Source organism: Leptidea sinapis, chromosome 6 (genome assembly GCF_905404315.1).
Source record: "Leptidea sinapis chromosome 6, ilLepSina1.1, whole genome shotgun sequence".
NCBI classification, from domain to species: domain Eukaryota; kingdom Metazoa; phylum Arthropoda; class Insecta; order Lepidoptera; family Pieridae; genus Leptidea; species Leptidea sinapis.
The window spans coordinates 2,440,130-2,452,301 of NC_066270.1; the positions used below are offsets into that span (position 1 = coordinate 2,440,130).

Below are 12,172 nucleotides of genomic sequence, written 5' to 3' on the forward strand. Positions count from 1 at the left end.
GTAGATATATAATAATAATAATATTGACACACTTTTTTACACAAATTATTTTGCCCCAAATTAAGCATATATAGCCTGTGTTATGGGTTGCAAGACAACGATATATTGAATACAATATACTTACTTAAACATACATAAATACGTACTATAAACATACATAAACACATTTAAACATCCATGACTCGGAAACAAACATCCATATTCATCATATAAATGCTTGCACCTACTGGGATTCGAACCCGGGACCACTAACTTAGTAGGCCAAATATATATTGGTTTTATGGTAAAAGTATTTATTTCCTTAAGTTACTAAACAAATCTATGACACTTGCTAAAAAACTATAATTAATGGTTCTACTTGTGAGTACGCGAATCTCTACTATTACTCGTAGTTGGTTAAAATGGTTACTCGGACCAGTCCTGTAATGGTTATAGACGAATGGTTAATGGTAAGTAGGACCGGACCGATCAATGGTTAAACGCGTACTGCATCTCTACTATGCATTGGTAATAAATAATAATGGTTGGTAAAATTGTTAGGAGAAGTTTTATGTTTGATTTAAAATATCCACAAAAAAAATATTTCATTGCGATGGTAGACAGTAACGTATTCTTCAAAATTATTATCAGTATTGAGAAACTGGCGTTCAGTCGCTCAGTTGCAAACTAGATGTATTATTCGAATAAAGATTCTCTATCAAAGTATTTCTTGGAGATTATTCAAAAGTGTCATTTGCGAAGAGGATTTGGCCATTTCGTTTTTATAAGTATTAAATTAAACGCACGTACCTACGTGTCGTCTTGAGGACAACACCAGAGGAATCACAGGGGCGTTACCGGCGTTTTAGGATGATGTACGCGCTTTTTTAAGGTAGGTAAGAAGTTTGGATCTTTAATTTATTTGTTTTTATATTGTTTATAAGTATTTATGTATGTTAAGAGTAAGTATATTGTATTAAATATACCGTTGTCTTATACCGATAGTACAGGCTATGCCTAGTTTGGGACAAGATAATTTGTGTAAAATTGTGTCAACATTTATTTATTTTATTACTTACGTAAGTTAAGTAGTCTTAAGGTGGTTTATTACTTACGTTGTTATTAAACCTCTTTAATCACTTGGGGCGAAAATAAAGGGTATATTTGCGTCAAATACACGAAGGGAATGTTTGATCTCATTTTCTTTATTACTAAACTAGTAGAATTAAATTATTGTCTTTTTCTGTAAATTTCTTTCCCATTCGGAAAGGGAACTAACTACTGCAATCTCTCCTGCATTCCAGTCTTCCATTAGCTACTCGATTCCACATTATTCCTATCACTTTTTCTGGGCTACAGCTTGATACAATTTTTCTCATTTATTACATAAAAATAAGAATATTATTTATCAAAAAAAATCTATCACAGTGTACAGGATATCTTTCCTGTTGTGGGTTTATAAAAATCTTATATACTTCGTCGAATACGAAAGTGGTTACTTACGTGGTTTTCCCAGGAAGATCTGAACTTCCTACCTACCTTCAAAACGCGCGTACATTATATTAAAACGCTGGTAACGCCCCTGTAATTCCTCTGGTGTTGGCCTTAAGACATAGGTGCGTTCGTTTGTCCTCAATTTCCAAAAAAAAACTACCTACTACTTCCAGCAAGTGCCACGGTGAGTTTTGATAGGCGGACTAGATTAACCCTTTTTCCTAATATTTTGCTACTCTGAAATAATATATTTTACTTGAAATTATATCTTTATCGGAATTTATCCTTGACGCAATTATCCTTATAGAAATTATCGTTATGAAATGCTCCTTACCGGAATTATCCTTATAAGAATAAAACTATTTAAAAGAATTCTAAATGATTTCCTTTTAGATTGGAATCAAGATTCGCTTGCTACACAGCGCCTTCGAAAGCAGAACCCAAACGCCAACTGAAGGATATTATTGAAACCTATTCCCGGAATGATAGCGTTCCAGCCAAGGATGATGTATGGAAAAGGATATTCCATATTCAAGATGGAACGATCGAGCTGCTGTACCATTACGCTTATAACTTTGTTACAAATAATAAAAGGAGCTACATAAAGCCTAATTTAGCTGAAACTGGTGGGAAGATTCTGTTTTATCCAGATAAAACATCTGGTTACGTCGTAAGTAGTTAAAATTGTCACAGATTTACTTTTCTGGTCTACCGAAGTTAGGTATATTAATTTATTCGTAGTGTTCATGATTTTTATTCATACTGCAGCTCTAGAATGAACAAACTTCATAAACGTAGTGTTTTCAGAACATACGAAATAGGGGGTCCACCGGCCATACATACCACTACCTAATCTTGCCAATGCTCTCTTAAATTCTTTGGCACGTGGCGGACGGTGATTAATTGACCCTGACGGGCTCACATTTCTCTTCCATTCCTTTTATTCCATAATAATATTTATTTATTTTTATTTTATAGACGCAACATAATTATTACTATAAAATTAGTGGTTGACCTAATATGAAATTAAAGGATGTTGGAATAACTTTCTACGGCCTGAATAAACAATGAAACCTTAGTAGTATTAGTAAAAATAAAATGTTATCATATATTTAGTGTTACCTAGTGATACCTAGGTAACACTGGAAATGTTTAGAAAATGAAAAACAGCTTAATGTAGAAAGTTGCCAATACTTTTATTGTTTTTCAAAGTAATCTCTGTTCCTCTCTACACATCGTCGCATTCGATGGAACAACTGAGAAAAGCAGGCCCATTCTTCCTTAGGGGTCTCTTCTAGGGCATTTTCGTACGCTTTCACCGCATCTTCAGGGCTTGTAAAGCGAATACCTCAAATTTTATCTTTAGTTCTTGGGAATAAATAAAATTCACAGGGCGCCAGGTCAGTACTGTATGGTGGATGACTCATTATCTCGACACCTGACTTTGGCAGAGAAAATGAGTCATCACCACCAAACACCACCAAAAATTTTCAACATTCCGCTTTGCGGAGTGCGCTGAAGCATTGTCGTGGTGAAGGAGGATCCTGCTTCGAGGGCGCTGCTGTCGAGATTTTTTCCAAGACAACAAGCAAACAGCAATTGACATACCAGTATGTAGTAACTGTCTTCTAGCACAACTGTCGCGAAATGACCTTTCCGGCCAAAGAATGAGGCAATCATCTTTTTTCCTTGACTTCTTCCTTTCTTTACCTTAGTTGACCGATCCTTCAAAGGAAACACCCACTTGATTGTCTTTTGGTTTCAGGTTTGTAGCAATATATCCAGCTTTCAGCACCTGTGACGATGTCAGTCACCACCGTTGAACTTATCTAACATTTGGCGACACCAGTCCATGCGAAGGTGTTTCTGGTCGTCGATTAAATTATGGTAAATCCATCTGGTACAAGGCTTCCTGACTCCTAAATGTTCGTGTAATATATTTTGAACTTGACTCATACCAACGCCTAGGCTTGCCCGTATCTGCTGTTAGGTCACTCTCTTATCTTCCTCTATCATGCGTCGCACAGCACTGATGTTATCTTCAGTAGTCGCTATTAAAGGACGTCCCTCACGCGGATCATCATTGAGATTGCTATGTCCACGCTTAAACTCGTTAAACCAATTGTAAATAGTGGCACGAGATGGGGTTTATTAAAATATGCTAATCGCAGCCAACCATAGCTTTGTTGTTGAGTAAGCCCACAACGAAAGTCATAATAAATAATTGACCGAAAATTTTCTCGCGTTAGGTTCATTTTCACGTGTAACAAGAGTTTTAGATTCGCCACCAATTCACAAAAACAACTGGCAAATGAATGCAATATAACATTAGGTTACCAAAGAGTTCTAAAATTGTAATTCAAAAAAGTTTTCATTAGCAATGTTTCTAACTGGCCAGTTCTAAACATTTTCAGTGTTACCCACGTATTTATACTTTAATATTTACTTGTGGGTTCAAGTTTACCGTTAGATTCTATACTTTCAAATCCAACATAAATTAAGAACATCTAGTCTAAGATCCCACTGCTCGATTCTGTACGTATCTGTTTCTTTGATAAAACTAATTTTAAATGAACGTTGAGGGAGTACGCAATGTATTGCCGATAGGTTGCCTATAATAAAAAAAAACCATATAGTTGCAATTTAATTATACTGAAATGAATTACAGGTAATTGCGGAATGTTTTCTATAGGCCACCTATCGCTAATACTCTCTTGCAACATTGATTTAAAATTAGTTTTATTTAAAAAAAAACAGATACTTGGGATATTGCAATAATAAAGCAAATACTCGACAGCTTCATAATTGTAAATAAAGCACTTGTCTCATTCTTCTCAAAGGCAGATCCATGCGCCATACAACCTCTACCGTTTGCATATCGTTAATAAATTGCATACTCCTTTAACATTCATTTTAAATTAGTTTTATCAAAAAAACAGATACCTGCAGAATTAAGCATTGGCATCTTGTACTAATAAAGCGATGTATTTCAAATACTTAGTCCGGTCAATTTAGACCAAAAAATGAGAGTGAAGTTACATAAAGTCCCAAAAAGCTGAAAATCAGTGAAATTGTTCAAAACATAATCATAAACAATGTTTAAAAGTTCCCCATCATTCCCGTGTATGGATTTTTTTTTATTCAAGATCAAAGGTCAAAAAAATAAGTTTTTGCGATTTTCAGCAAAACAGTAAGTTTTATCATCAAAGTACCTCAAACAAAAATTGTAGATCATAAAATTATCTATAAAAAATTTACCCATACTTTTTTTCTTACGAGCCATAGTTTCTGAGATAAAATGATTCAAAAAGTTATAAAAAACGCGCTAAGTACACTACCTCATAGGTGGCGTGGAAACGTGTGCTATTATGACTATAACAACTTTTATAACTTTTGAATCGTTATATCTCAGAAACGGTGGCTTGTAAGAAAAAAAGTATTCATACATTTTTTATAGGTAATTTTATGATCTACAATTTTTGTTCGTGTTACTTTTATGATAAAACTTACTGTTTTGCTGAAAATCGCGAAAAACTCATTTTTTTGACCTTTGACCTTGAATAAAAAAAATTCCATACACGGGAATGATGGGGAACTTTTAAACATTGTTTATAATTATGTTTTGAACAATTTCACTGATTTTCATCTTGTTGGGACATTATGTAACTTCGAATGTCTAAATTCATCGGACTAACTCGACAGCTTGGTGATTGTAAATAAAGCGCTTGCCTCATTCTTCTCAAAGACAGATCCATGCGCCACACAGCCTCGACCGTTAGACGTGTACTACACTCTCTGCGATAACATGGGCTGGGAGTATAACACGTGCAAGGCGATCCGTGACAGAGAGACGGATATCAATGGGTATTTGAAACAGAGACATAGGGAGCTCACCGAACCGAAGTTGGTGATAGCACTGTTTGATACAGAGAGGAACGAAGCCGCAAAGAGGGGATGGAAGGAACAGGTACAAAAAAATTATCACTTAAAATTTTCACATCTCGACGCTCTCGCGACATCTCAAGCACTTTCCTAATATGCTAATATTGGGGTTGAGCAGGTTATCAATTGTAAAGTAGAGCCGCAGCCTGATAGTTGAACAGACATAATATCAAGATTTATGAACTTTACGTAACTAGAACGGTTGGCTCGGAGCGTTCGCACAAACGCGAGAGGTCGCGGGTTCGAGTCGCGAATCGTTCATAAATATTTTTTTAATTTAATTTGTATATTTAATCCCAGAAGTGAGGGCTATCACTTTAAAATTAACAAATTGTCTATCCCTTCAAATCAAAATAAGGGCGCTAAATTGGCATCGAATGTGAGGAATATAATAATATATGTATTTTCAAACAAAATACTAAGGTTATTAATGTCAGTAAGTTAGCAACAACTTTTCAGTGACGGGTGCACTGTTGGCTCATAAAAACGTAAAGGTACTATAACTTAAATGACTTTCTTATACCACAGATTGGTAATGGAGCGACCGCGGTCAGGCTATTTAATAATAAATTTTATTGCATAGAAAAATTTATTTAAAAAAAAAAGAAGTCTTCTAAATAATTTGCACTCGTTCTTCTTAGGTCTGGGGCATTATTTTCATATTCTCATCAAATTATTAACCGCGCTTACCCTTTATGCAAGCGAAACGTGGGATTAAATAAATCAATAATGTTATACTTTCATGTTACCTTCCAAATCTTTAAAAGGGAATCAATGAATGATGTCCAATGCCTTTCAATACAGTTTTTTTGTATCAATTACCATTTTTTATTCTAATCTTCTAGTCTTCTGATTATCAAGTGGTTCAGCCACGCTAAATGATGATATTAGCCTCAGTCCGTTTATAAAGTGATCTCAAGTAATTTGCTCACAGCTGACCGAGGTTTTTCGAGGTCGAGGAGATTTTTTGTTTATATTAACATAACTTGCAGGAGACCCAGAAGGCGGAGGTGTCTGAGCGTGAAAAGGAAGCAGAAATAGATCCGCTGGCTCCATATCTTGCCAGAATGTTCGGCTCCGGACATGGCACTGGTGCCTTACTCACGATTAAGGAGGCCACCATCATCAGGGATCAATGCATCAATGACTTCAGAGCGAGGCAGCTGGCGAGGCAGATACTGGTGCAGGAGAGATTTGACAAGGTTTAATATTTGTAACTAGCTAGACGCAATCATTGTTCGCTGACTGATCTCACTTTATATAAGTTTAGAGAAGTTTCAAGTTAGGCGGCTATCGCTTTAGATATTCACAATTTTTTTTTTATAAATATTTACACACTTTAACACAAATTATATCACCCCAAACTCGGCATAGCCTATCGGTACAAGACAAAGATATATTTATACACAATATACTTACTTACTTAAACATACATAATGCGCCAGGGATGCATTTTGTCGCCTATTCTCTTCAACGCTTATGGAGAGCACATTATGAGACATACCTGCGAGAACTGGGAGGGAGGCATCACAATTGGTGGCGTGAAAATCACCAAGTTGCGCTACGCCTATGACACTACTCTTCTTGCAGCAAATGAGTCAGAAATGGCTGCACTTCTTGAACGTATGGAGCGGATTAGTGGAGAGATGGGACTTCCCATAAACAGGTCCAAGACCAAAGTCATGGTGGTGGATAGATCTGGAAAGTTGGAACTAACTGGTTTGCTGGGCCCAGAGATGGTGGACAACTTTATCTACCTGGGTTCCAACATTAGTAACGATGGTTCGTGCGAGTGAGAAGTGCGCAGGAAAATTAGCTTGGCTAAGAGCGCTATGTCTCATCTTGAAAGAATCTGGAGAGATCGCAACATTTCCGTAAAAAGTAAGACCAAACTGGTACGGACCCTAGTCATCTCTATATTTTCATATGGCGCTGAGACTTGGACACTGAAAGCTGCAGACCGCAAACGCATTGACGCCTTTGAGATGTGGTGCTGGAGAATGATGCTCCGTATCCCCTGGACAGCATTTCGGTCTAATCTCTCCATATTGCAAGAACCGCCAGAGACAGGAATAGATGGAGAGCGATCATAAGAGAGAAAGTGATACAGAAGGGTGGTCACGACCCTCAGTACTGAGGATTACGACGCAGGGAGGAGGAAACATACATAAATAAATATTTATGTAAACATCCATGATTCGGAAACAAACATTTCTATTCATCATAATATAAATGTTTGCCAGCTACCGGGATTCGAACCCGGACATCTAGCTCAGTAGGCCGAGTCACTAACCACTGGGCTATAGGGGGTCGTCAATTAAAAGTGAATAGCGTATAGACTTCGTTCATTTATGTCTAGATAGACTGTGACAGCTGTGAAAACGTCGAAAGAAATGAAGGTTGACAGTTAACCTCTATTTTGAGCAATGCATGCACACTAACACAAAGTGACATGCAAATCAACTAGAAGGCGAAACTTGTCACGCACTCTAAAGTAATAAACCTGGTCTGTTATCATCGGTTGTCTAGCAGCAAGAGTCTCTATACGTTTAAATTATCTAAGCGTTATAGAGTTGCTTATTTATAATAAATAATTTCTTTTTTCAGCTAAATTCTGAGTACAAAGCCAAGAGATTGTGGTATTTGGCGAACCAATTCATCCTGACTCCAGAAAAGGAAAGCGCCTACTTCGCTATGAGGTATGATTGCTTCATACTTTTTACGTCAAATTTTGATTAGATTCTCTTGATAATGTTATGTATGTTCATAGGCACATAGGCGAATTTTCTAAAGACTATTATTATCATAATGTTGACACCAGGAACATGTGTAACCTTTTTATGCCTACTACTCGTTTAGGTCGTGTCAGTATGACTATAGTTGGGCGATGTATGTTTTTACAATATGATCATAGAAACTGTTGAAAGTAACGCGTCAACAAACTCAAAAGAATTGTGAGAAAATGTTTATGTGGTAAATGTTGCTAAAACATAAATGACTTTCTTAATGATACAAAAAAGAAGCCCTCTGAGTTTCATTCCATTTCAATCAAACACACACACACACACACATTTACCTCTATCCTTTGGAATTTCAAGCTTTTTAGTCACTGTGTAAAAGTGGAATCCTGGTGACCAGTAATTCAGGTATTTTATTACCTACCACAGGCACCAGCGATCCACGACCAAAACTTATGTATCCCCTGTATTTTTAAGTTTTCTCTATATTGTAATTTTGTTTGTTGGTGAGAAATAAAAGTTATTATTATTAAAAAAATCAAAAATTCTAAAAAAATTGGCATTATAAAGCGGTAATGTCAAAGCTGTTTACACAAATACAATCTTAAACCTTATCATTTTATTACTATATAGTCAACTTTTATTACACATTTCCGATGGCCTTAGTATACAATATTCCCGAATACTTACATTTAGAAACAGCGTCGGACGGGTCAGGTACTATTGTATAAAAGATGAATTAACGATGCGTTTGGTTCATAATATGTTTTACTTCGCTAGATTTATTTTGTTCGTAAGAGCAGTAAAATCATTTTACCAGTGGGAGGCTCCTTTGCACATGAAGCCGGCTAGATTATGGGTACCACAACGGCACATATTTCTGCCGTGAAGCAGTAATGTGTAAACATTACTGTGTTTCGGTCTGAAGGGCGCCGTAGCTAGTGAAATTACTTGGCAAATGAGACTTAACATCTAATGTCTCAAGGTGACGAGCGCAATTGTAGTGCCACTCAGAATTTGAGTTTTTCAAGAATCCTGAGCAGCACTGCATTGCGTAGGGCGTATCAATTACCATCAGCTGAACGTCCTACTGGTCTCTCCCTTATTTTCATAAAAAAACTGTGATCGTTTTGACATCGGGAACAGTCTCACCCTCATCTCCTCCCTAATCCTACAAATAACAACAGTCAAAGTTAACAGTACATTCTAACAATAAGTTTTCTGCAGCGCTGAGCTGGCTTTTAAGGTCCACACGCTGGAAGTCCGGCTGACGAGACACCAGGATCTGTCAGGGCCAAGGTACAAGACTTTGGAAGACTACCTCGCGAAGCATCCGCTATTCAAGGAGTACAACCGGATGAGACATTATTATAGAGTTAAATAGTTTTTATGATTATTTTTGCTATTGTTTTTGGAATTTATTAATAAAATATATTACTGTTTGTACCACGTTGATATTGTTATACTCTTGCGCGTAGATATAGAATACGGAACCCTGTCATAATTGACGTCTGTGTGACGTCAGCGGGCAGTCAACAGTATGCTAACGGCACTTTTGATTGAACCTGACGTCACTAACATGGCGGCCTGTCCTCATATCAACACGCAAGGACCATGAAGTATATAATTAATGATTTGGGCAATTCGGCCTCGGCTTATTAATGTCCCTCGATTATCAATACGCTCAAAATTCTAGAATGTTCCATGCATTTCTCTTATTTAATTCTCGAAGGCTCACAACAGGGTGTAAGACAAGTACATTCTAAAAGTGGGGGGTTGTAATCGGACCATGATTCTAAATATATTGGCATTGAAAATTTCTATAATAAAAAAAAAGCAGAAATGTATTTCACCGCAACAGCTGACATCATTAGAAATGTTGTACAAGTAGCATTCACCCTTATTACGTAGGAACTGTACATTGCAGTACAATGCTGGCTATAAAAGTTCACAATTTTTTTTTTTTTTCTGCAACTACAGTAATTCTTGTTAAAATGCCAATAGCTACGATTTAGTTAAGCCGCGTCCGTGTTTCTTAATACAAAAACATGTTTAATAAACAGATTAGAGGCGTAGCTTGAGTTTTTATTAATTAAACATCTTAACATGTTTACCGCGAGAAATGGATAACATCACCCGCTTTCGCCTGCGGGGACCTGAATGGAGACGAACCTATCATTCGTAGCTAGCGATAATTTTTCACATTTACCACATAAATTCTATTGGGTTTGTTTGTGATGGAGAGGAATATAGAAAAGACTTCTTTATTTCTGCATTTTTGAAATGAACCAAAAACAGGTGCAGCGGACGGACTGTTTTGCTAACATGTTTTGTTAGTGTTATTAAAAAATAGCCACAGCGGACGCGGCTTTATAGGGAGCTCTACTGAACCCTTCCGTATTCGGAGGGTGTCTGGTAGGTCAGGATGTATCCTGTATATAAACAAAGTTGGAGTGTCTTTTTATAATATCAAAATTAAAAGCTTTTCATTATAAGGTGTTGTTATTTAGGCTACTTTTATTTAAAAAACTTAATAGGGTAACAATATTAAATTCATTAAATTGTGATGAAAAAACGGGTAAATGCCACGCATGGTATAATAATAATAATAATATTTTTATTACAACAAAATACAAAGTCATACAATATTAATGTTGGGGCCTCTTTTTAAGCAAGAGTTGCCTGTAGTAGGAGGCCCCGCTCTTCCAGAGCAAAAACATATAATGATGTAATCATAAACAAGTATACCTACCTTAACATAAGTATTATAAACTAATAGAAAGAAAACAATCAAGAATAATAACATAATAAAAGATGATTTATGTGTATCTAAACTTTGTGTGCTGTGCGTCGTGTGGGTGTGTGTATGGCTGTATGTGAGGGTGGGTGGCCTATATCAGTATATTAGAACACTTAAAGATTTACTTAATTACTATAATTATATACTCCGCCTGGTACTCTCTTCCCGTGATAGCTGTGTCACGTGATTGTCCTAGGAATACGTCATCAGTTGCGATGACAGCTCTCAAACCATTTTCGAGTGAAACAACGATATAGACTTGCTATAGGTGTGAGCGACACGACAATAGCGATAAAATGGCGAGCTGTCAGTATGACATACTATAATACATAGAATAATAACGCTCAGAACGATAGTTTCATCTTACTACTAGGTTACTTAATACTAGGTTATATGTACCTAATAAGAACGAAGAAATAAAATATAAATTAAGAATTTAGTAAAAACAGCACGTATTTAATTATCGTTGTAACATTTTTTGAAGTGCGAGTAAAGAAGTTCTTTAGAATCGTTGTTTTTGAACCTCGATGAAACGAAAAAGCGGGACGACACAGGTGCCGTTCCCAGCTATATCCGAGGTTTTCTAAATCCAAGATGGCCGCTGTGCAAAATTATGATTTCAACAATATGGATATCGTATCTGAGGTTCTCGAGTGTGCACAGAACGAATTTGGGATCATTTTTGAAATCCAAGATGGCCGCCGTGCAAAATTATGAATTGAATAATATGAATATCGCATCCGAGGTTCTCGAGGGTGCAGAGAACGAATTAGGGATCATTTTTTCAATCCAAGATGGCTGCGGTAAAAAAATATTTTGGGGCTATACGTAAGCGTGGTGGCTATAATGATAACTCTAATTCCTTACAACTTATAGGCATCTTTCGGAAATTGTTGTGCCACATGGAACTAAAATCATTGAAATCGTAAATTTGCGCGGCAGCCATCTTGGATTTAAAAAAAAACAAAATGGCGCGTAGCTGAAAATCGTGACGATTTACTATAAAAATTCTCTCATACGTCGATAAAGAAGTTTCACTTCAAAAACATACCGACGTATTGAGAACCTCCTCCTTTTTTGAAGTTGGTTAAAAAGAGTGGCGAGTGTATGTTTTCACGAGCTCAAATTTTTCCGAACAAATGGTAAATTCAGTAATTTTAAAGAAATATTTATAGTGACTATTCAAAGTGTTTAGTTTAAGCCTAATTGAATTAAGATT

General features: G+C 36.4%; 2 protein-coding genes across 2 annotated transcripts in view; one reads left to right on the forward strand and one right to left on the reverse strand.

Moving 5' to 3' along the window:
- The window catches only part of LOC126964854 (dynein regulatory complex subunit 7), a 57,548-nt gene extending 47,963 nt beyond the window's left edge, over positions 1 to 9,585 (forward strand). The window contains exons 10-14 of the mRNA XM_050808173.1: positions 1,867 to 2,143; positions 5,219 to 5,440; positions 6,408 to 6,617; positions 8,023 to 8,114; positions 9,381 to 9,585. Of these exons, the coding sequence (XP_050664130.1) occupies positions 1,867 to 2,143; positions 5,219 to 5,440; positions 6,408 to 6,617; positions 8,023 to 8,114; positions 9,381 to 9,537 (958 nt within the window). The 3' untranslated portion in view covers positions 9,538 to 9,585. The remainder of the gene's footprint in view (positions 1 to 1,866; positions 2,144 to 5,218; positions 5,441 to 6,407; positions 6,618 to 8,022; positions 8,115 to 9,380) is intronic.
- Positions 1 to 12,172, reverse strand: part of LOC126964869 (serine/threonine-protein phosphatase 5) — a 415,601-nt gene that overhangs the window by 192,803 nt on the left and 210,626 nt on the right. The window lies entirely within an intron of this gene.